General features: G+C 39.3%; 1 protein-coding gene, 1 long non-coding RNA gene and 1 pseudogene across 3 annotated transcripts in view; 1 reads left to right on the top strand and 2 right to left on the bottom strand.

The window, feature by feature from the left end:
• LOC309859798 overlaps window positions 1-26,480 on the top strand; it is a 144,160-nt gene that overhangs the window by 36,219 nt on the left and 81,461 nt on the right. The gene's annotated exons all lie outside the window — the stretch shown is intronic.
• On the bottom strand, window positions 1,036-23,308 carry LOC309858736 (lipase member J-like). The gene is made up of 5 exons (XM_082719050.1): window positions 22,478-23,308; window positions 21,728-21,870; window positions 20,442-20,463; window positions 6,253-6,324; window positions 1,036-1,456 (listed from the first exon to the last, which is right to left on the bottom strand). The coding sequence occupies exons 1-5, from the start codon at window positions 22,604-22,606 to the stop codon at window positions 1,223-1,225; spliced, it is 600 nt and encodes a 199-aa protein (XP_082575176.1). The 5' UTR covers window positions 22,607-23,308; the 3' UTR covers window positions 1,036-1,222.
• LOC309859225 (glucocorticoid-induced transcript 1 protein pseudogene) lies at window positions 14,500-16,363 on the bottom strand (annotated as a pseudogene). Its single transcript has one exon. The product of its transcript is annotated as a glucocorticoid-induced transcript 1 protein pseudogene (transcript).

The raw sequence follows: 26,480 nt of genomic DNA, 5'->3' as shown, positions 1-26,480 counted from the left end.
GAAGGGTCATTTGAAAACTTTGAAGCAACACTTAACACTATATTCACATTCTTAAATTCTTTAAAAAGACCTCTCTAAATGTGTATCTATTCTCAGTGCTCTGAGAATTGATACCATAAAAAGGGAAGGACTGACCTGTAGCCTGAACTGTGTCCTTTAAAGTTATGTGTCTTCTCTTAGTTGCATTCCAATAATCTTATATGCATGTATTTTATTTTTTTCTCACTATCTATGCATATTCCATTATTTTTGGTAGAAGACTTTTTAAGGCCCTTAAGCATGTGTGGAACACAGAGTTAGCAACCGCAGAGTGAACTGGACTTGGCTTGGCTTTCAACCTCCATTTTGCCTGGGGCAGGAAACTTAATATTCTAATCCAGGAAATTACAGATTTTTTTTTCTGTCTTTATGGGGTAAATTTACACTCAATTCTAGAACTCTCCCTTTTCATCTTGCTGTCCCCAGGGACTAAGAAAAGCCTGTGAAGTTATGCATTATAGAGGAGTTGGAAGGACTGGGGTCTAAGTTCTTGTATGTGATGTCCCCTGTACCACCCTCTGATGCCCACTGATCCCAGGGCTCCAGAATCATTGCCTGAGCCAAAGGCAGATGCATAAGGACTGAGCCACCCAGCTGCCCCAACCACAATTGCGACTCTTTGCACACACTTTCTGGAAAGGTCAGCTATACACCCGGGAAGTGAAGTGATGCAAACCCTCTATAGCTTTTATGATCTCCCTACTTCTGAAGCTTGGCCAGAAGTGGGGCAGATACAGCCCTATCACACTGGTATCCAGGCTCTTTCTTCCCTTTTTTTCTCCCCTGAACTCCTTTACATAGCTCAAAAGTGTTTCTACTCTTCATTCATTCAGAGAAAAATTAGCTTTCATATCTGCAAGCATTCTCCCAAACTCTTTTTATATCATATATGCTCATCTTTGAAGAAAAGAAAGCACCTTTCTCAAAAAATTATCCCTTTAAAATTCTGCTTTTAGTTACTTAAAACACAACAGACTGCTTCGGGCCATGTTGGAATCTGCCATTTCCCCTCATATGACAAATGTCACTGATTTAATGAATGGAAGGCCTGGGGCAATGAAGAAAAACAGGGAAAAATTCCAGATTTTATTTAAATAACAGGAAAAACATACATAGCAAGAAAATAATGATTGGCTTTTAAGAGAAATGAAATGGATCCTTCAACACAGACTACTATAGTTCTTTATAGACTGCCTTGGACAATGTCAATGATTTCACGGTAAACTTGCTGATATACATCTAAACCGAACAAAAAGTCTATATGATTGTAGCAAGAAATAGTTTTATGGTAAATAGGGTTCATAATTTCAGAAAGTAGATTTTTCACATCTTGAGGATCGGCCAACAAGTCATTGCCCCCGTTCCAAGTCGCTGTCGATACGTTCATGTTCCTCACGTCGTAATATGGAGAAGTGGACTAAATGTAGAAGGTTTTCGCAGAAAATGATACATAGAAGGTGTTCTTTACTATTCTTTAAATGATTAATTAATACAAGTTTAAAGTACTTGAATCTAAAATAATTACTATGATGGAAGCAAGGAATATTGAAAGAATTGTTATTATGATTTTTACTTAGAAATAGATCAGATACAAATCAAAACTAGACCATTTGCTCTAATTCAGGGTGTTCAAACATGCCACAGAAGGAATTTCGTTTTATTTATAAGGCACGAAAGTATTTTAATCAAAATTTTCTGTAGCTGGGGCGCCTGGGTGGCTGAGTTGTTGGGCATCTGCCTTCAGCTCAGGTCATGATCCTGGGGTCCTGGGATGGAGCCCCGCATAAGGCTCCCAGCTCAGCGGAAAGCCTGCTTCTCTCTCTTCCACTCCCCCTGCTTATGTTCCCTCTCTCACTGTGTCTCTCTCTCTAATAAATAAATAAAATCTTTAAAAAAAATTTCTGTAGCTGTATAGCTGTCAATATATTTATCAATAAATGGTAAATATTGGAGGGGGAGCAAGTCTGATTTTATTGATTTTAATCTTTCCAGTTTACTTTGGAGTTTTACACAAGAAAACCACACCAGGCATGAAGTTTAGCTAAGGCAGAAGAGGATAATGGGAAAGAATAATTTTGAAGATGGCAGATTTGGGTTCTAATACCTCAAGATTTCTGTCATCTTCTTCATACAATATTACTATCTTCTCATTAACTTTTGTCTTTTCCTCATAATTACAGGTTTGTCTTATCTTCCCAAATACAATCAAGAGCTTTTAGGGTCAAGAACCATATTATGCCTTTTATTTCTTATTTAACTAACCACAGAGCTATGTGTATTATACACACAATATTTTTTCTCCTGAGGGAGGATGAATTACTCTATAGCCTGTCAAACTTCTCCAGGCTTACCTGAGGTATTTGTTGTTAAAATACATAGAAAATCTGGAAAAGCCCCCATTGGATGTGAGACTATGGAGCCAAATCATGGCAGTCTTTGCCTGCTGGTCCTTCTCACTGTTATTATCCTCTCGGGCTTTACACGAGCCCTTCTCTGTAGCCACCTCCTCTGAACTGACCCAGGAGATAGTTTTTAGCTTATGCATAATTATGTACCTGATTAAAATGAACCAAGTTCAGAACGGGACTGCCTCAATCAAAAGCTCTCAAGTGACTAGAATGAAAAACCTGAAAGAAAAAAAAAATTTAAAGCAAGATTATACTCATCTGTTTCCTACAGTGCAGCTGGTAAAGTAAGGTGTGAGTTTCATATACTGTCCCTCTGTATGGGACCTGTTGGAATATATATGCACAGGGACACGTCTTCACTTCTCCCTTCCTTTGAAAAGGGCAAGAAATGGAATGGGGGAGGTGGTGAGGGGCAGGGGCATCTACGGAATGTGATTCTATCAGTTTCATATAAATGCACGTTCCCCCAAGGCCTTTTACCTTGTTAATGGGAGCCTGTGTGCTCATCAGCCCTCCCCGGAAAGCCTCAGCTCCATCCACAGAGGACAAAAGTGAGTGTCTATGGGCACCTACATGGCTCAGTCTGTTACGTGTCCAACTCTTGGCTTCAGCTCAGGTCATGTTCTCAGGGTTGTGGGAGTGAGCCCCGCATTGGGCTCTGCACACAATAGGGAGTCTGCTTGAAGATTCTCCCTCTCCCTCTTCCTCTGCCCCTCCCTGTGCTCACACTCTCTCTCTAAAATAAATAAATATCTCTTTAAAATATACATAAATATAAATATATCTTTTTAAAAAATCTTAAAAGAAAAAAAAGTGTCTAGTGCTAGGTGCACTAGCACTGAAATAACATGTCCCTAAACATCCTTGCTTCAAACAACAGCTCTCAAGAGCATGTTCCAGAAGCCACCCCTTGCTTGCTTCACCTTTCATAACTGTAGCCTCACCTCCACCACCTGCTGTGAGCCTCTTAGGTCTAATCTGATCATATCCCTTTCTCCCCCTGGTAATGTTTTCATTGAGGGAAGTTTCAGACTCTCAGCTTCCAGATCTTCTCTGGGACTCTAACCCTGACAGGTCTCCGTGCACCCACCATTTTATCTTCTCCTAACTCCTCCCAACTTCTAAAACTCTCTCTGCCATCTGGACTTCCATTGTTAGCGTATATCTTAAAATCCATCTCTGATGGGTTCCTTTACCTTCCTGCTCTCTGGACAACCTGATTTTCTCCCAACAACACTTCTTACCCTGCAGTTCTTTCCTTCCACAAAACCAGCTGAGGTTATTCATGATCTTAGCATTTGTAAAACTTGTCGATTCTGAGGAATTTCCTCACATTACCCATGATGCCATTGCACCCAGCTGTTCATTTCTATCCTAGAGCTTTTCTCCTTTTAGCTTCTGGAATACCGTCATTTCTTTTTTTTTTTTTTTTTAATAATTAAAAAAAATTTTATAAACATATAACATATTATTAGCCTCAGGGGTACAGGTCTGTGAACCGCTAGGTTTACACACTTCACAGCACTCACTATATCACATACCCTCCCCAATGTCCGTAACCCCACCACCCTCTCCCTACCCCACTCCCCCCGGCCATGCTCAGTTTGTTTTGTGACATTAAGAGTCCCTTATGGTTTGTCTAATACCGTCATTTCTTGATCTTCATTTTTCACTCCCGGCCCCTTTTTGGTTTCTTTGCTGTATCCATCCAACTGCCACTGCCTGACCTTTGAATCCTTCCATGTCTCAGCCTTCTACCCATGCTCCTCTTCTCCCCATCTGTATTTACTCTGTGTGTATTCTCATCCAGTTTCTTGGTTTTCAGTAGTGTCCATACTTAAAATGTTTATCCTCTTCTGTAAGTCTCTTCTAAATACAAGACTCCTATACACAACTGCTTATTCAAGTTAAACACTGGGATGCCTCACACTTAACATCTCCAAATGTGAACATCTTCTCTGTCCCTCAAACATGCACTGCCACCAAATGTCCCTATCTCCTTTAATGGCAATTGCATATTTTCCTTGCTTAGGCCAGAAAGTCTGGAATCATCCAGGACTTTGCCCTCTCTCCTTTCACGGAATCCATATTAAATGTCTTTGGCTGTCTTTGTCTTTACAATACACACGTACACTCAGAACCCAACCCTCTTTGGCACCCTTCCTGGAAACACATCTGTGCAGGCCATCATCAATCTGGATTGTGGTGGTCTCCAAAATTTCTCATTGTTTCCACTTCAATCTACCCAACATGGCACCCAAAGCATTCTTTTTTTTCCCCCAAGTAAACTCTACCCCTAAAGTGGTGCTTGAACGCATGACCCTAAGATCAAGCATCACATGCTCTGTTGACTGAGCCTTTGAGGTGTCCCCTAAGCATTCCTTTAAAACTATAAGTCATATTGTGTCTGCTCCCTGCTCAAAAACCTGCAGTGGCTGCTCACTTAGCTAGAAAGCCAAAGTCCTCCCAATGGAGTCCTTGTTCCTTTCTGGCTCTAGTACATTTCTGCCCCCTTTTCCCTACTTCTTTCTTTCTTAATTGCTGAAATCAGCCACAGTGACCTTTTAGCCATCCCTCTCAGAAATGCTCCTACGTAAAGGGCTTTGCTTTGGTCAATCCCTTCTAAAGTTTTAATAATTTATTTATTTGCTATGCTTAATGTTTATTGTCTGTATATCTAACTGCTAGAATGTCAGTTTAAGGAGTACAGGAATATTTACTTTGTTCATTGATGTCTACCCCAAGCATAGAACAGTACAGGGCACATAGTAGGTACTCAGTAAATATTGTTTTAATAGATAAATAGATGCAAAGGTTGCTTAGACTTTCCTGGTCTATTTATCACCAGGAATGAACTAAATCTAAATATAAGTTAAAGATTTTTAATAATTTACCTCAAAACAATCACTTTGTAGATTTAGACATGTTAAATGAGAAAGTCCTTCCCAATATCTCAATGATACTTGAATTCATTAGTGTTCATTAAATTTAAACAACACTCTTGATCATCACCGTTGAACTGTCATAATATTTTTGTTAGTTAAGTCAGAGCATTATTATTAACTCCATTTTTAAAATTAAGGAAACTGACTTCATAAGGAGTAAGTGAGCTTGCTGAGTGTCTCACTAGCAGTAAGTTTTAGAGAAAAGATTCAGTGCCTGATATTTTGATCTCAAGTATACTGTTCCTTCTAAGATTTTATCCTGGCTCTCAACTTTAAGATGATATTCACACTGGATTTTTTCTTCATTAATATTCATGCAACATATATTCTTGAGTGTCTGTTGTTTGCCCAGAACTCTTGGCCTTGTACATATAGAAGTGAATAAAACTTGCTCAAGGGCCTTATGAAGTTCACAATTGAACAGACGAGAGAATGAAGTCTAGTGAGAGACTAGGCATTGGGATACCTGTGTTTTAGTCTTAGGTTTTTAAAATTTTATTATTGTTGTTATTATTATTATTAGTCTTAGGTGTTTTTGAAGGAATAACTCTGAATCTTTGGGTAAGTCAAATAATAAACATGGCCTCAATGATTCCTAGTCTACTATTCCAAATTAACTTTTTCTCATTTGTAAAACAGAAAATAGGTATATTGCTCTGATTATTGCTTAGGGTTAGAAGATCTAATAGATTATGATATTAACATATTAGAAACCATGAAGAATTACATAAATATGTAATAGTTACATTTTATCCTTCTAAATTTATCATCCTAATGACAATGGCATGATTCTCAGAATGATGGGATAAACCAGAGTAGTATAAATAAAATTGTACTAAAAAGCACTTGAAAAGTTATACCTGACTCCAGTGTAGCATATTTTGAACAGATGTCCCTGCTGGGTTATGTGACAAATACACATCCAGACGACTCTGAGGGGTTAAAAAATTTTTTTTATACTTAGGCCACCCTGAGAAAGCATAACTTTTTATATTTGCTACACTAAATAATTTCAATAAAATTTAAAGTAATTTTAAGCAAATAATATAAATAAAATATAAAATTATATTTTAATTAAGTACATAAATGTACTTACTAAATATTTAATTTTACATTAATGTAGAAGCTATTATTGGATTTCCGAGTTATGTAGTTTGTCATCCCATACTGAAAACAATCTAAACTCTTAGGACTCACACACAGACCCTTTGGAGAGCACAAATGACTGAAAAGATAGAAATTACCAGGAGAAATGGAAAAGGAAAATTTAAAAACCCTCAAAAAAGCAAAGTACTAAAGCCAGTTTTTTCTTCAAGGTATTTGCCAATCCCAGAGAATCTGAAGTTTAATTGTAAGAACTAAGCTAGTTGAGGAAAACAAACAAACAAACAAACAAACAAACAAAATCAGCCCACGGCCTGCCAAGGGTGATTAGGAGATTTAAAAAGAAACCCTTTCCATGATGAACCGGGCTCCTGAAATGCTACACAACTCACAGTGAAACAATCAGAAATGCAGCAGCTTTCATGTCAACCTGTCATCAAGGTTTGAATTACCTACAATGTCCCTGGAAACCTTAGTCAGTGAGCAAGACTTACAATGTCAATGTAGTCCTATCAAAATCTCAGCAAGTTCTCTTAAGGATATCAACAAACTGTTTTTCAGATGGAGAAGCGGAAGACCCAGGACAGCCAATACAATATTGTAAGGGAGGAACAAAGTTGGAGGATGGACGTACACAACTTCAAGATGTACTATCAACCTACAGTAATCAAGAAGTGGGGTACTGGTGGAAGAATAGACAAACAGATCCATAGAATGGAAAGAGGGCCCCAAAATAGACCCCTATAGAGTCAACAGATCTTTGAAAAAGAGAAAAGGCAATACAATCAAGAAACAATGGTGTCTTCAACAAATGGTCCTGGAACAACTAGACGACATGGAAAAGAAAAAGAAAAAAAAGAATTGAGGCACAGACTCACACCCTTCGCAAGAGTTAACTCAAAATAGAACACAGATCTAAATGTCAAACTCAAAACTATGAAACTCCTATAAGATGACCTAGTAGAGAAAATCTAGTTGACTTTGGGTCTAGTGATGGATTTGTAGATAAAACACCAAAGGCACAACCTATGAAAGAAATAACTGAAAAGCTGAACTTCTTCCGTCAAAAACGTCCACTTTGCAAAAGACAAAGAGAATTAGAAGACAGGCCACAGACTGGAAGAAAATATTTGCAAAAGACATATCTATGAAGGTGTTATCCAAAATGTACAAAGAACTCTTCAAACTCAAAAATGAGAAAATAACCTGATTTAAAAATGGGCCAAAGACCTTAACAGACAGCACACCAAATAGATATACAGATAGCAAATGACCATGAAAAGATGCTCTGCATCATACACCATCAGGGAAATACAATTTAAAAGAACAATGAAATACCACTACACGCCTATGAAAATGACGAAAGTCTGAAATGTGGACAGCGCCAAGTGCTGGTGAGGAAAAAGTCACAGGAACTCTCCTTCACTGCTGGTGGGAATGCACAATAGTACAACCCCTTTGGAAAAAAACAGTTTAGTGGTCTCTTATAAAACAAAAGGTATCCTTGTCACACAATCCAGCAATTGCACTCCTTGGTATTTATCCAAAGGGGGTAAAGACTTGTGTTCACGCAAAATCTGCACGTTGATCTTGATAGCATCTTTATTCATAATTGTCAAAACTTGAACGATAATGTCATTTAGTAGGTGGATAGATACACAGTGATACATCCCGACAATAAAATATTTTTTCAGCACTAAAAATAAATGAGATACCAAGCCAAGAAAAGACATGGAAGAACCTTGAATCTATGCTGCTAAATGGACAAAGGCAATCTGAGAGGGCTACAAACTATGATTCCAACTACATCACATTCTGGAAAAGGCAAAACTGTAGCAGGCAGTAAAAAAATCAGTGGTATCAGTGGTTGCCAGGATTTAAGAGGGGAGGGATGAGTAGACAAATCACAGAGGATTTCTAGGGCAGTGAAAATATCCTACATGATACTGTAATGGTAGGTCTATGTCATTATACATTTGTTAGAACTCACACAATGTAGAACACCAGAGTGAACCACACTGTCAACTATGGATTTGGGGTACTTATGATGTGTCTATGTAGGTTCATCAATTATAACAAAAAGTACAACCTGGTGGTCCTTGCCACATCCAAGATCATCTAGGTTTTTCCCTATTTGATCTTCTAGGAGTTTGAGAGTCTTACATTTCACATTTAGGTCTATGATCCAAATCTGAGTTAACTCTGTGAAGGGTATTTCATTTTTTTGTATGTAGACATCCAGTTGTCCCAACACTATTTGTTGAAGAGACTATGGTTTTTCTAGTGCACTGCCTTTCTCCTTTGTCAAAGATCTGTTGATGGTATTCATGAGACTCTGTGTCTGCACTCTCTATTCTGCTACACTGATCTTCTTGATTCTTTCATTAATTGCACACTGTCTAGATTACTGTAGTGAAGACTAAGTCTTAATGTTCAACAGTACCAGTCCTCCAACTTTCTCTTTCCCTTCAATTCTGTGTTGGTTACTCCAGGTTTTGCTTCCCTCCATAAACGTTAGAAGTCATTTGTCAATATCCTAAAATTAGCTTGCAGGGGTTTTGGTTGGGATTGCCTTGAATCCATAGACTATGTTGGTAAGAATGAACATCTTGACAACTTCTCTTTCTTTGAATGAATAAATTGATTCTTGCTGGGAAATTATTAAATGGTACAGGTGCAGGAACCAACCAGTAGTTTGAATGCCACAACTGCTTCTGCTAAAGCCTGTTTTTAAATTTAATGTGCTTAAAAAGTCTTAGAATGAATGCGTACATCTGTAATAGCATCTATACACAATCAAACTGTATGGCTTTGGGAATAGTAGCTTGAGCCCCTAAACAGTGTCCTACTCCAGGAATTTTGATGAATGCCCAAAGCCAGTAAGGTTATTAGCAGGCACAAATGCCAATTACAAAAGAGTCAATAAGAAAGCAAGGGAGTGTTAGGAACCAAGATATAAGAGCAGGAGTTGTTAAAAAAAAATAAGAGATAGAAGATGGGGTGCCTGGGTGGTTCAGTGGGTTAAGCCTCTGTCTTCAGCTCAGGTCATGATCTCAGGGTCCTGGGATCGAGTCCCTCATCAGGCTCACTGCTCGGCAGGGAGCCTGCTTCCTCCTCTCTTTTTCTCTCTGCTTGCCTCTCTGCCTACTTGTGATCTCTCTGTCAAATAAGTAAATAAAATATTTTTAAAAAATAAGTGATAGGAGAGAACTTAAATACAAGAAACTTCAGGAAACTAACACCCAATAGTAAAGGCCAATTAAAAGACCCAGCACAGCACCTGCTCTCTGTTCTCTACAGAGAGCAAGACAAATCGGAATGCAAACTAATCCCAGCATGCTCACGCTGATTAGTTTCAGAATGTTGATGTAGTCCCCAAACCAGGAAGGCTAAGAATCTATCAGTACAAGTGGATAAATCATACAATGACATGCAAGGCATAAAGTACTAAGAGCTGCTTTCTAAAAATGGACAAAGTACATTTCAAATTCAATTTGTTCTCACCATATTTAAGTTCTCCTGGTCATATCCATATATCATAAACAAGATATCATGGCAAATCTTATCAATAATCTTCAGTGGACACAGCTTGGAACCAACAAATCTTTTGAATGAGGTATTCGGTAGGAAGTCTTTGTTGCCAAGAAAAGCCTGTAAGACAAGTTTACTTTATTCATATTTAGAAGACCAAAATAAATGGTGCAATGAGCTCATTATATTTATAATGAAATTCACTGTCGCACATTAGTTCAAAATATTTAAATGAGAGAGCCTGGGTGGCTCAGTCGGTTTAGTGGGTGACTCTTGATTTTGGCTCAGGGTCATGAGATGGAGTCCCATGTTGGGTCCATGCTCAGAGCAGTCTGATTGTCCCTCTCTCTGCCCTACCCTGCCACCCTTGCCCTTGTGTTCTCTCTCTCTCTTTCTTTCTTTTTTTTTTTTTATATATATATATTTTTTTAATTTTTATTTTTTATAAACATATATTTTTATCCCCAGGGGTACAGGTCTGTGAATCACCAGGTTTACACACTTCACAGCACTCACCAAAGCACATACCCTCCCCAATGTCCATAATCCCACCCTCTTCTCCCAAACCCCCTCCCCCCAGCAACCCTCAGTTTGTTTTGTGAGATTAAGAGTCACTTATGGTTTGTCTCCCTCCCAATCCCATCTTGTTTCATTTATTCTTCTCCTACCCACTTAAGCCTCCATGTTGCATCACCACTTCCTCATATCAGGGAGTTCATATGATAGTTGTCTTTCTCTGCTTGACTTATTTCGCTAAGCATGATTCGCTCTAGTTCCATCCATGTTGTCGCAAATGGCAAGATTTCATTTCTTTTGATGGCTGCATAGTATTCCATTGTGTATATATACCACATCTTCTTGATCCATTCATCTGTTGATGGACATCTAGGTTCTTTCCATAGTTTGGCTATTGTGGACATTGCTGCTATAAACATTCGGGTGCACGTGCCCCTTTGGATCACTACATTTGTATCTTTAGGGTAAATACCCAATAGTGCAATTGCTGGGTCATAGGGCAGTTCTATTTTCAACATTCTGAGACTCTCTTTCTTTCAAATAAAGAATTAAATAAAACCTTTAAAAGAAATACATTTCTTTATTTTTTCAAGATTTTATTTATTCATTTGACAGATAGAGATCACAAGTAGGCAGAGAGGCAGGCAGAGAGAGAGGAAGGGAAGCAGGCTCTCTGCTGAGCAGAGAGCCCAATGTGAGGCTCGATCCCAGGACCCTGGGACCTGAGCCGAAAGCAGAGACTTTAACCCACTGAGCCACCCAGGCACCCTAAAAGAAATACATTCAAATTAAGGGCAAAACTTGGAAGCAGGAGATAGAGATAAGCTGACTACTGGATTTTCCTTCAAAATGAGATGTCCAAAGCTATTATAAATAAAATCTTATTCCTTTGTAAATACAAAAGAAAGAATCCAGTGTCGCTGAAACCAAAAAATTAAGTTCATGCAAACATAGTCAAGACCTTTTATTTTGAAAGGACAGAATCATTGTCATTTTGATTTATAAGCTATGTAAAGGAAAGGAATAACATACCTTTAACACTGACCTCCATTTGTATGCCAATTTAATTAAAGGGTTCTTTGAGTATTTGATAGAAAAAACTGGAGCTAAGGCAAAAAATATTTTGATTCTTTCAGCTATCTGTGGTATTGTGGAAAATGTTATGAAAGCTGAAAGAAAACAAGATAGAAATTAACTATTCTTACACCATTACTAGCATGTAAGAAATGATATCATGGCAAGTGAGAGTAAATTCAATATGTTATGACCACTTAATTGACTCATTCATTTCTCAATTCCCTTATCAAACATTTCTCAGTCACCCAGTATGAAACATACATATCGATCAAACATCAGACTGATGATTAATATTAAAAACAATGTCTAGACCATAAACAATGATAAATCAACAATAAAAGAGTCTTGTAACATTATAGTTGAGAAATCAGAAACAGTATTGAAGATTTCTATAACTGGCAATGCTGAAAATAGGTTAGTGAGCTTTTTGGATATTTGAGTCTTACACTTTAGATGACAGATCCAATACATGTCAAATTGTTTTTATATTTACTTTTAATATATTTTAAAACATCCTTGCCTTATTGTGCAGAAGATACTAGTTTATATTTTATTGTTAGAGTCATTAATATGACAAATAGTTTTCCCTTTTATGACATCTTATCAAGCTACATTCTGGCACATCTTTTTTATTTTTTTTAATTTTTTTTCCAGTTTTACCAATAACTTTATTTAAATAAGACACAGGAACTTCTATACCGAAAAAATACAAAACAAAAGCCACACATTTCCTTGTGTAAAGCCATATTGTATGGTAACTCCAATACTGTTCAGCGCAGTGGCTAGAATTAAACAGTACAACTATATACAAAATTTAAACAATTTCTGACAAATTTCTACAGCTGGATGTAGGATACATTTGAGCTCAACAACTTCTGGGAAGTTTACGTGGCAAAGCATACGCTTTAACACATTTGGTTCAAAACTTTAATATATGCTAAGAACAAATGTACAACACAATTAATATTTAGTTTCTCATGAGAAAATAAAAGCACATGTCACTATAAATATCATACATCAGATTTCATCACCAAAAAACCATTCAGTCCATCTTTCAGAAATTGATATTGATACACTATTGCATCATATTTGGACAAAAGCAGAGCGTAAGGTCAACACATTATGTAATGCTAAACCAGATATCAGAAGTTAATGGAGCTCATATTTATCTTACAGAACTAATAATTTTCTCCCTTTAACCATAATCTACAAAATATAGTATTTTCATCAAGGCCTGAGATTATTAGGGTTAAAGGTGTCTGCTGCTGAAGAGATTGTTTTAAAAGGTTCCCCTGTGAAAATGGCAAAAGTAAACTGAGTCCTTTTCCATGACAGTCTCCTACAATATAACACTGACTAATTTTAAAGGAGCCAGAATGCACCTTTAGGAAAGAATATTACTGCAAACTTTGGTGGAAAGAAGATAATTGGGATCTTGAGAAAATAATACACAGAATACATACACACGCAAATATATATATATATATATATATATATATATATATATATATATAATTTCTTAAATCAATGGTGTTGCTTTCTTCTCTATCACCTATTCCTTCTTCAACCTCCTTAGAAAATAAAACAAAGAAACCCCAAGGAATGACTGAAGGGAACTGAAACGTTCCTGTGACTGTAAGCACCTTATTCCCCTAATTCTTAAGAAAACAGTGCCATATACTGTAGGTATAGATAAAACAACTCTATGCTTTACTGAACTAAAAGCAATGGAATAAAAATACAAAAACTTCCCTTTGCTTTTGGAGACTCTCTTTGTGCTGCAGAAAACAAAGTCTGAGAGTTGGGCTCTTCCACTGACCAACTGGGATTATCTAGGGCTCTCATCACACAACTTCGTTGAGAATTCAGGTCGAGTCTGCAAGTGCAAGGCGATTTACTTGGGTTTTTGCTTTACTTTGCACATCTGAAATACTAACAGAACCATCCATAATACTGTGAGGAGAGGCTTGGAGAGACAGCTGCAAACTACTGCTTTCCTAAGTCACCAAACAACCAGCTTTCTGTGCTGTACTGCTTCTGAGACCCACACATTCTCTCTCCACATGAATGCAACTCATGCACCTCAACTGCTGGAGGAAAACAAGAACCAAAAAGTGTGACATTTGTAAACCCTCAAGTTAAAGAACTTCCGAGAGAGAAACTGAACATTAATAATGCCTTTAGCTAAAACAGCACTTTGTGACTTTGCTGGCCAATATAAACAAAAAAATCTCACCCATCCCTTGTGAGAGTTCACTTTTTTTTGCAATTAAACCTAGACTTTCTTGTTAAATTCCAACAGGCACAATTGGAATGTTTATGTACAGCCTGGTACCGGAGACACTTCATTTGCAACATTGTAACAGTCAGGAACTGAGCAACACCTGAATTTGTTTAAAAAAAAAAAAAGCCACATGTACACATGTTGAAACAGTGAATTCAACAGTTGTGTTTTACTTGTAACCGCAGGACAAAAGTGATGTCAGACACCACAGATTTGCTGGTTCTCCTCATGTTCACCCATGTCCAGGATTATTGTTCTCCTAGGGTTGAATGCACTTCTTATTCGAAGAATGTGGAATGTAATGAGGAAAGGGAAATGCATAAAATAAGGAAAGGCAAAAGAGTGATGCTCCCTCTTTAGCTTTTTAGCTGTGAAATATTTAATATCCCAATATGATATACATTCCAAGTTACCTGAGTTTAGACTTCAACTGAAGTACCTGAAGCTAGGCCATAGGGTGGGCTCTGTGCAACTGTTGTGGCCATTTACTTCTTTATTTTTTTGCATTGTATGTATTATAGAAGTTAGAAACAAACACCTGGATCAATTGTAAACAATCCTGAAGTACAATATTTTCCATAGGACAAAGCACAGCAAGACATTTTCTATTTAGACAGGCAACTTTTTGATATAGAGCTTATTTATACTGAAGAATTTGGAACAAAACACAGGACACAGTACTAATCTGTCAAACATACTATGAAATGCATAGTCTCCACTTAAAACGCTGAATGACACACACATTTTGCAAGCAGTCCTGCTTTCCACAAAAACTGCTGAATAGGAGTTCCGTCCCTGCCAAGATCAGTGTTAAGAGATACTTTCTGATGCTGATAAGTATTCTGTTGGTGGTGGTGGTGTTCTGAAAGTTTGTCACTCCATGCAGATAAGCTGTCTGAGGTCTAGTTCCTAATCCGTGAAGGTAGGGTAGAGGCCAGCTCCCCCTCGGTTTTAGATGATCACATAGTTCTGAGCAGAGATGTGCTCCTCGCCCTGCAGGTCCTGCAGGAGCTGCTGCTGCTGCTGGGATGGCTGTTGGAAGGAGGCCTCCATGGTGCCCACAGAGCTGGTGTCATCGGAAAGAGACATAAAGGAAACCCGGGAGGAGAGCTGCTCCATGGTCAGAGTGGCCAGGGCTGAGCTCTGGCCTGAATTAGGAGAGTTCTTGACCATCAGGTCGGAGGCAGGTAAGAGAGGGCCTAGAAGTTTTACAGGACAGAAAGCTGATCCGGTGGGGATGAAATTAACCTTGTTTTTGTCAGGACAGGAAAAGAGAGGGGCTGAGATAGGCTGACCAGACCTTTATCACAATCATAGAGTAAATCTTCTGTTGAGCAAGGGCTCCCATCCTGGGACTCGGGGCGGGGGGGACAAAAGGGGGAGACACAGGGTGAATGGCTGCTACAGCTACTGCTGCGCTCCTGCACAGAGGGGGTCTGAGTGTCGATGCTGCGAGTGCTGCTGCTTGGGTAGTGAGCAGGGAGTGGGGCTCTTCGACCGTCCGGGATCTCCAAGGGCTTGGACACTTCCTCCTTCCCATTATTTTCTTTAATGTATACCTTTTCTAACTCAGGACTTATCCCTTCTACATTGCAGGGCACACGTGAAACGGAAGATTTTGGCACTGCTATATTTGACAGCGGCATAGGGACTGATCTTGATCCAGCAGCCTGAGTGTGATTGATTGTTTTATGGTTGCCATGAAGAGGTGACTGAGGATCTTTCTCCTTACTGTGCCGACTACTCTCTTTAGTACGTTGTAGTTGCTGCCTCAGTTTGGCAATCTCTTTTAGTTGATCAGCACTCCCCCATGATGCAGAACGCTGATGTGACCTTTTTTCTGCTCCCTCTTCTGCCCAACAGCTAGGTGTCTGAGTAGCTTTATCTTTCATGCATGAAGGGTAATGAACATGAGGATCCCGTGGCCACTGTCCTGTGAGATAAGGCCCTGTTATCGTATCCAAAGAAGAGGTTCGCCTTATTGTACTAGAGGTTCGAACTTGCTGAGATTTTGGCCTGTCCACTCTGCACACGGGCGAGCCGGGGCTCCGTCTCTCAGGTGAGTTGCTCCTCCGGTGGTTCTCGGGGGACCGTCTCGGGCGGCCCTTGGCCCGTGGGGCCTGCTCAGTCGGGGCCGCGGCCGGCGGCAGCGTCGGGCTGGGTGGGCTGGGGCCGCGGGCCGCGCCGGCCCCGAGAGATTGCCCAGCGAGGCGGCGGCGGCGGCGGCGGGTGGGCGCGTGGGACTGCGCTGGCTGCCCCGCAGGAGCTGGTAGGGCACGGTGGCGCGGATGGGCTGCAGCAGCCGGCCGGCTCCCGCAGCCGGGGCGCAACCCACGCCGCCGCCGCCCGCACCGTTCCCGCTGCCGCGTTCTCTGCGGCGGGGAATGAGGGGTCTGAGAGGAACTGGAGGAGGAGGCAGTGGACATGGTGGCTCCGAGGGCCCGGGACGACGCTGGCCGACACGGAGGCTCAGAGCAGGAGGCCACATCTTTTTTATTTTTATAGCTTTTCTGTTTTCTGAGTTCTAAGAAGGCACACAACCAGAGAATCATATAACATATTAGAAGTCAGTAAATTTTAGCACATAGCCACTTCTTTCTTATTTAATAATTTTCCAAGATTCCTGGTTCCAGATAACTGTTACAGCTGGAAAATCCAGAGTACAACTCACACACATGATTAATAAATGTCAGAGAAAATATCTGTGGAAAATTGGATTAGACTGTTCTTCAACATACTCTTTTAAAGCAGGATGTGGCTTATTCCTATAAGAAAATGATCATTTTTCAGCCTAGAAAAGACTCAGTGAATACTGGTTGCTACTATCAAGTAGGCTTTGTAACTTTCCCAGTAGAAAGAGTGGGAGTAAGAAGGTTTACCATATCATGTAAGAGAATTATGTTGGGTTTTAGAGAATTATTTTCTGAAAGTGAAACTATTTCATATTAGGTGGAAGCATTGTTGCTGTGAGCTGAAAGAAGTTCTTTTTTAGTCTTTTTAAACATATGAAGGCTTAGGCTCATCTTTGTGCATGTCTAAAGTTTAATCTGTCCTAAATGTGTAAGCATGAATGGCCTTCTCACATCCCTTCCTCATGAGGTCCTTTGCCACACTTAAATAACAATTATAAGTATGAAATTTTTATTTGTGAATCAAGGGGTAGTTATGATCTTATGATCTCACTTTGATCCCAAGATGGATATCCAACTTCTGAACACTTGGGAACAAAGACAACCTGTTATTACAATGAATTCTTTGTGACTGGAGTAGACAAGGTAGAAGGAGGAAGGGGGTAATTGTCCAGGGCCCGGCTGTGGGTCTTCTTCTCGGCGCTCTGTTTTGTGTCACTTGTAGCTCTGGGAGCTTGCCCACTTCCTTAGGAGGTGTGTCTGCAAACCCTACAAAAGACATTGCATACTACGAGCCACAATCCTTCTGGCCATACCAATAGTGGTACCCTGGAAATGGCCTATATAAAATATTTCCTCTTGTCCCGTGTGTTTCATGATGAAGTCGATGGAGGCTGGGAGGTCGTATTTTGCCATCTCGTCAAAACTACAAAAGAAAAAGCGAAGTTGAAATCCCCTTGCTTCTAGAATGTGATGCTAACCCTTGAAGATAATGAACAGGTAAGTGAAGGCAAACTATTTTCAACTCTCTTTGGGTATTATCAAGAAGTTATGGGGTGGGGCACCTGGGTGGCTCAGTAGGTTAAAGCCTCTGCCTTCGGCTCAGGTCATGGTCCCAGAGTCCTGGGATCAAGTCCCACATCGGTCTCTCTGCTCAGCAGGGAGCCTGCTTCCCCCTCTCTCTCTGCCTGCTTCTCTGCCTACTTGTGATCTTTGTCTGTCAAATAAATATATCAAATCTTAAAAAAAAAAAGTTGTTAAAAAAAAGAATTTATGGGGCCCTTGGGTGGCTCAATTGGTTGAGCATCTGACTCTTGATTTCAGCTCAGGTCGTGGTCTCAGGGTGGTGAGGTCGAGCCCTGTGTCTGGCTCTGCATTCAATGTGGAGTCTGTTTGAGCTTCTCTCTCCTTCTCCTCTGCTCCTCCCCCCACTCATGCATGTGCATGCACTTTCTCTCCAGCTCTCTCTCAAATAAATAAATCTTTCTTAAAAAAGAATTTATATGGTGTAATATATCTACTTAATAAAGACTTCCGTGAGAACACAAAGTCAGGGAATAAAGTAGCCCCAAGATCGTCTTATAAAGAGGCTGTTTATTTTGCATACAGGGGGATAAAGGAAATATATAGGTTAAGGAGCAAAACAATAGGAAGGGTGGGGTTAGCCAATAAAGGTTACTACTGACAAACGAGAAACACACTTAAGGTCAAGCAAGCATTCTTTCATTTTCAAGCAAAAATTGACATAAATTGTCATGGTCTGTTACAAGACCTGATTGAGAAAAGACACTTCTGTTCTACTTTATTTCACTCAAACACAAGACAAAATATTTGACACACTAATAAAATAAAATGAAACATTACTTGATGTTATTTGTACCTGAAGGCCCAGAATTCTTTAGAATTTGTCTTCAGGTACTTGTGTTTCCTGGACCAGGTGGTCCCCCTGCTGTTCCCCATCCACACATCATAACCAGCATCTGCCAGAATGAAGCCCAGGCTGTTGTTGGGCAGATTGGAGATCCAGCTGCTGGCAGATGTAAACAAACCATGTTACAAGTAGACAACAAGCCTCTGAGCTAGAAAAAAAAATGCAGAGAATTTCTTCTTAAATGTTGTAGTATCTGTATAGATATCTTATCTGAAATTAAATCTTTTAACATGACAGTTTGAAGTTTTCAAAATATATTTTTAAATTTTATATTGTATAAATATGGTAAATTTTTCATGTTTAATCCCATTGTCATTGTTTAGGAAAGTTTACAAAGTTGCACACTTAGCAAAGTTTACAAAGAATTTTTTTTCAAATGACCAAGTATACCATTAGGTCATGTCTCACTTAAATATATAAACTTTAAAGATTAGAACATTCACATAGCTAATAGTCATGAGAGCACTCATATACATTTTATTTTATTTTATTTTATTTTTATTTTAGAGAGAGAGAGAGTGAGAAGGGGGAGGGGCAGAGGGGGAGGGAGAAAGAGAATCTCAAGTAGACTCCACATTGGGCGCGGAGCCCAACATAGACCTTGAGCTCACCACCTGGAGATTATGACCTGAGCCAAAAACAAGAGTCGGACATTTAACTGAGCCACTCACACTTCCATCATATACATTTTAAATAACATATTACAGTAGATGTCAGCCAGATACTGGTCTTAGTCACCCCAGTGCTGTGCAGTGGGCTCATGAAAGAAGTAGCCATGATGAGAGAGATGTAGGTTAACTTGGGCCCCCCAGTGTGGGTGCCTTACCACGGCTACTGCTAGGAAAGTATGTCTAACCTGCCTGCAACAGATATCTCACAGGGTACCATCCCCTCAAGGAGACCAAACCAGCTACTTGGAGACTAGTTGGGGGCATCAGACCTTTTCTCTTCTGGAAAGGTCAACAACCCACTATGACTGGCATTGATATATATTTTGGCTATGATTTGCCTTTCTTTCCACATAGGACCACAGCAGAGTTCCAAGAGTTCATGGAATGTCTGATCTACAAATATGGAACCCCTCATGACATACCTCAAATAATGGGAATCATTGCAGGTCAAAGAAGGTGCATTCCTCAGTATTATGGCCTTGGAAGGCCACTGGTCTGAGAGCGTAACCACCATCAAGAGGCTGCCAGCCCAACCAAGCAATGAAATCAGCACCCAGTAGAGATGCCAGCTGGGAGATGACATCCTGTAACTGTGGGTCCTGTCCTTAAGGACTCATTTAATACCTTAAACAAATGACTGAATATATTGCTGCTTCCTCTAATCAGTAGAACACGGAGTCTAAGAGAAAAGGGGTAGGATGAAGAATGGTCTTACTCACTATCATCCAGTAACTCACTTGAGAGTTTGTACTTTTTGTCTTCACAATTTAAGGCTCTTATAGATCCAGAGGCCCTGGTCCCCAGACAGAAGACATGTCCACTAGTTCACACAGTAAACATCCTAATAATAAAGCCATGACTGCTGGGAGGCTATGACTTTGGACTCCTCATGATAGAAGACTAGAGGGCAGCAGTGGCAAAGAAAGGAAAAACTATATTGGCAGGAGTCATTGGCCTTGATCATCATGACGAGGTAGGGCTTCTGATACAGAATGAGGATGGAAAAACATACTTGGTGTTCACGAGATTCAGTGGGACATCTTTTGCTACTCCGTTGCCTTGCTTTCCCTATAAAATGTACAAGTACTGCAACTGCGACCTGTTACAGACACAGTAACCCTTCAGGATAAGGGCCTGGCTTGCCACATCAGGGGACACAGCTGAGAGGGAGGGGAATCTACAGTGGGTAGTACAGGTGGGAATTAACAAGTGACAGCCATGGCATTAGGATCAGTGGCAATGGCAGATGTCACACTTTGTTCCACTCAGCTTCCTCTTATAAGTTTCCCCAGAAATTCTGACCTACCCGTACCCTGGAAAACCTGCACCTGGATGAAATAAGTTTAATGTGAAAAACAAAAGGATCTGTGTCATGTAAGAGGTGCACTCTCTGTTATTTTGGTGCTCACCCAGACTTCCTTTCCAAAGTAGGTGGAGCTCCCAGATGTTGTGGGTGTTGCTTTCTAAGTGCTCACTATTGCCCCTCTATCCCCCAGGGCTAATGGCAGTTGCCTTACCTAGGAGATTACACCAATAAAAGTAGCCTTAGGCAATAACTAACTGCTGTGGCAATGCAAAAGGCTAACTCCTTAACTTCAAGGCAGGACAGCTTCCACAATGCAGTTCCTGGATCCATAAGCTCCCCTGAGATCAGACTCCAGCGGGACTTAGCTGAGACACACCCTTTCTAGCTCCTTTCCTAGCCCTCTTGGATTTCCACATGACCTTCTCCTGATGGTAGACCAGTAATAAATCACATGCTTCTGACTCCCTGTCTCTGGCACTGCTTCTAGACAACTCAAAAGCACTTACTGTATTTTGAAATTACCTTTCAATATTTTATTACAGTATTCACAAAATTAGGTCAGACCCTGAAAAATGATTACTATAATTATGTTAAATCTATGTTAACATTTTCTGTCTGGTAGTTCTGACCTTTATAAGAATCCAAAATTACATTGATTGAGGTTGTTTCAAATTAGTATCTTTCCTGAAATATACTTTACTGCTTAAAACTTGAGAGGGCATTTTATAATATGAGAAACATCCTTTTCACGGAGAAATATCTAAAGAGAAAACTAAAAAAAAAAAAGTTGGCTTTTGTTTGAACAATTAGATGAATAAGCAAAAGTAATCTATTGCATATTCTTCTAGTAAGTGACAGATATAGGATTATAACCCTAGCGACAAATTCGAGTGCTTTATCTTTTTCACCGCATTTGTGGATAGTGATGTACCTACTGTTGGGATAAAGAACCAGGACCAAACTCATCTCTTTGCTATTATTAGAGGAGACAGGAAGGACATGTTTACCAGCCATTTTCCAAACTTATGTTACCATGTTACCATTTCTAACCCTTCATGAAACAAAGAGATTGGAAAGAACCAACAGAAATTAGTAAAGGGACCCACAAAGCACATTTGGAACAGCTTAGTTTCCATCACACTCTAAAACCATCCTGTGAACAAGAAGCCAGGGGAGAATCAGGCTCTCATCTGGGGGCATGTAGAGACATGGGTGAGAAGTTAATTGTGCGCTTCATCTTTAAGTCTTTTCCTTGTCTGACACTCACTGAGGGCCCAGATAGTCACCAAGTTGTTCTGAATTGAATATTACCTGAACTTTCACTGTTTGTCTTCCCATAAGGAATTCTATAAAGGCCAAGGATGTAACCATCTTCAGTTATAATACCATACACTTCATCTGGGTAGCCCCAATAAGAAATAATTAGGCTCTAGATAAAGAAAAAGGAAGGCTTTTAGGATACAATTTCTGGTCAGTTAATGGAACCTGATAATAACCTAAGCTGTTAATGTAATAATGAACCTTGTATAGTCAGTCTCTCAACCTCAGGACTATTTTTTTTTCACTAGTTCACTGATTCATTCAGTAATAGATATTTTAGTACATCTATAAACATCATTCTTATACATTACTTTTTGCCTAACTACTAATCACTCAAACTTTTACCTGCTCAGCCATATAAATTTTAAAATATATGTTTATCCACAAATATTTGCATGTCTATGATTATAGCTAAGCTTATATCTGGAATTTGCATGTATGTGTGTGTATACAAAAAAGAATTTATAAGTCTTCCACAAAGGCATTTAAATGTCGGTATATATATTTTCACCCAGGGACAAAGTAAGGGTGAAGGGGAAACTGTGAGCTACAGAACGGTAAATGGGGACTATTCATTGACCCATATCAAAATATATGAATACAGGGATATTTTTTTGACTGCAGCTCTATTAAAATAAAAGCCCACCCTCCCCAATTAAAGAGTAGCATCCACTGTGTTATTTCAGCAGCTTAGCATTTATTTCCTAGCAACTTACAATGTTCATGTTCACTTCAGGGTTCTGAGCTCTTCCATATAGAAAGAGCATAGTCCTACTACTTGCATAGTCCCAAGAATTAAAATAAGAGAGGTCACTCTGAAAAGATAGGACATTTGGGATCTGCATATAAAAGGAGATGTTAATACTACTAAAATTGCAGCAAGTGATACCATTTGACTGTTTAAATAATTCTGTGAGTTAGGGAATATTACTGTTTTCAGGTCAGAAAACCAAAGCCTGGAAAAATTAAGTAACTTGTCTAAGGACACACAATGTATAGTTGGCAGTCAAGAGTTCAATTCATTCTTGCTTCATTCCCACATCAGTGCTTTTCCAGCTGTCTTCTTTTGCAGCACAAAACCCTCTTTGAGGTCTCCATTATAGAATTGTTTAGCCCAATTCCAAAAACTTTATCATATACTACAAGTTAATTGATACCTGAATTAATGATGTAATGATATTCTTACCAGACTAACACTTGTTTATTTCCTTTAAAGATTTTATTGATTTATTTGAGAAAGTGTGTGTGTGAGTGTGTTGGTGTGTATGTGTGAGAAACAGAGTCAGAGAGAGAGCACAGAGGGAGAGGCAGACACCCCACAGAATGGGGAGCCAGATGCAGGACTCTGGGATCATGACCAGACCCAAAGGTAGACAATTAACTGATGGAGCCACCTAGGCGTCCCTAGACTAACACTCGTTCAAAGTATGTTTAACAGTTGTTGAGTTTGGGGGAGGGAAGGGGGATGGCGAGAATCTTAAAACAGTAAGAAAAATAACTTGTTATCTATAATGGAACCCCCATAAGACTATCAGCAAATTTTTTTAGCAGAGACTTTGCAAAATATAGATTGCAAAATATACATATATGCAAAAATATATATTATATATATATATATATATATATATATATATATATGTATTTAGGATTTTGTTTTATTTACTTGACAGACAGAGATCAGAAGTAGACAGAGAGGCAGGCAGAGAGAGAGAGGGGGAAGAAGGCTACCCCCTGAGCAGAGGGCCTGATGTGGGGCTCGATCCCAGGACCCTGGGATCATGACCTGAGCCAAAGGGAGATGCTTTAACCCACTGAGCCACCCAGACCCCCTATTCAATATATATTGAATATATATTCAAAGTGCAGAAGGAAGGGAAGAAAGGAGGGAAGGAAAAAAAAAAAAAAACAACCTGCCAACCATGAACATTCAACAACCCAACAAAGCTGCCTTTCAAATTGGAAGGGCAGATAGTTTTTCAGACAGGTAAAAGCTGAAGGACTTTATCACCGGTACTAATTGGGCCTTACAGTACACATTAAAGGGACTTCCTCAAGCTGAAATGAAAATAAGTGACGGGAAATCATGTGAAACTATAAAACTGTTCAGGTAAATATATAGGTGAATTCAGAAAACTCTAGTGTTTCATGGTGGTGGTAAATCTTTAGATTTCTTACAAAGCTGGTAAAGAGCAACTGTGAAAGGGAAGGTTAGGAAAGGCAAATCTGCTTGACCACAAAGGCTTTTCTAGACGTATTAGTGAAAAGTACTTTCAGCAGTTCAGAAGGTGGAAATTGACTTCCTTAAAATTCTGTCTACCATTTAGAAAATCTTCATTTACTTATACGTATCCTGTATGAGGACCACTGTCCCAGGACCACTGTCCTATCCAGTACTTCAGTTGCTTTGGCAATATCCCCCATTGTGCCCATCCACATTCCGAAGGTGTCCCCGTTGCAGAGCTACTTCATGAGAAAGTGTGTTCCATTTTTAGATGCACCTACTTAAAATTATTCCTTAAATTTCTTCTTTGAGAATATCTATATTCTCAATAAATAACATAGATATTTAATATATAATACAAATAATAAATATCTATATTATTCCTTAAATATCTTTAAGCCAGAATCTAGTTCCTTATAATTTTCATAAACTGATTTTAATATGCTGATGTATCCAATTATTTTTCTTTCTTAAGATCTTTTACATGTTTGCAGATGGTTTTCGTGTTTTTGTGACATTTTCTTCAGGCTAGCAACCTAGCAATCTTTATCCCTCTTACCTATTCAAGCAAGATAATTTCAAGTCCACTTATCATCCTGGACATTTTTCCTTGAATGGCCCCATTTATCAACAACCCTTTTGAAATCTGGGGTCCAGCACTGAACCTGGTATTCTAAATGTGTTCTGAGCAGTGTAAATAGTGTGGGACTGTCGCCTGCCTTGTTCTGCACACTCTAATCCATTTGTCATAGCTTAGGTTTATATTTAGCTTTTTGTCTTAACAGCTCTATTATATTGTTAACTCAGAGTGAACTTAAGGTCAAGTATAATTTTTATTTCTTAAGTAGGCTGCACACGGGGCTTGAACTCACAGCCCTGAGTTCAAGACCTGAGCTAAGATCAAGAAAACATTTAACCATCTGAGGCACCCAGGCACCTAAGCCCAGTAAAATTCTAAGCTCTCTTTCCTTGATTCTGTAAAATTGTTTTCTAGATACAAAGGTAAGACTTCAAATAAACTCCTCCATTTTTTTGTTATTGTTAAATTTCAGTGACTTCTATTGAAATCTTTTAAATTCCTGATCTTAAAGTAACCCTATGAGGCTATTCACCTTGATTTTATGCCATCAAAAACTGATTTGCCATTAATGATTATCGAAGTTATCAATAACATGGTTAGTTGGGGCGCCTGGGTGGCTCAGTGGGTTAAGCCGCTGCCTTCGGCTCAGGTCATGATCCCAGGGTCCTGGGATCGAGCCCCACATCGGGCTCTCTGCTCAGCAGGGAGCCTGCTTCCTCCTCTCTCTCTGCCTGCCTCTCTGCCTGCTTGTGATCTCTGTCTGTCAAATAAATAAATAAAAAAATCTTTAAAAAAAAAAATAATAACATGGTTAGTGAGAACAGACAGAGCTGTGCCTCACATAAGCAGGCAACCTTTGCTGACTGGCATGATATTTTTATAGTATTACAGTCATATTATACCATAAAAAAGCACTCTCTGAGAAAGTATTTTCAATACTGAAACTGACCCACTGAATTAACATTTGGCCTATCTTAGTTTAAGCATAATTCTTGAACGGCTTGCATACTTTCTAGGCAAAGAGTTACTGAGCTCTGTGTCTGAGAATTCTGACTTTGATTCTAGTTGCCAGGGATACCGTATTGACTATGACAATGTTTCTGTCCACTTAAATTCTATTAAGTAAACAACAAATAAGTAGGCAAGAAAGCAAGATAACTTCTAAAAGTGATTAGGTAACATGAAGAAAATGAAACGGGTTGGGGGAATAGAGTCACAGGGTGGTTCTTTTAAGTCAAATAGTTAGAAAAGTCTTCCTTTAGGTGACTTCTAAGTGGGACTTAAATGAACAGAAAGAGCCAGCCTTGCAAAGATCAGGAATAGGAAAGAAGAGAAAAGGTCAAGGTGGCTAGGAAGAGTAAATACAGAAGCCTGTCCTAGCTATTTTGCAATCCTACTTTCTTTAGTTGTCTAGTCATTCTCAAATATCCCAGAAAGATGCACTAGTACCTGTAGCCAACCGTGGACCTACAGCCCTACAGTTATAGCTCTGGGCTGATGGAACCCATTCTGGAGATTGGGGATGGGGGTAAGGTGGGTGGTTATACAAGTCCTTAAAGACTAATGAGAAATCACAAGCCATGATAGCCACCTCCATTCAGTGATCATAACCATCTCCAATTCTACATACTTTTTAAAGAACATATGAGTGATCACACCAGAAAAGGAAAAGAGTGAAGAATTCATGCAAATGAAGAATACTAGAAATACAAGTCAAAGAAAGTATGCTCTGTACTCAAGAACTACATAAACAAAGGCTTACCGCTTTCACAGATATGTGGAAAATCTATTGGGGAACATAAAATAATTCCATTTAGCTATAGCACAGGACATACAAAGATTACCAAGGTTAAGATATAAAGATAGGATGGGGAAATATCATTGAACAACAGTTTTTATGCCAAGCAGTTGAACTTGG

This window comes from Mustela nivalis (assembly GCF_964662115.1).
Source record: "Mustela nivalis genome assembly, chromosome: 2".
NCBI lineage: Eukaryota > Metazoa > Chordata > Mammalia > Carnivora > Mustelidae > Mustela > Mustela nivalis.
This window is presented reverse-complemented; position numbering and strand designations above follow the sequence as displayed.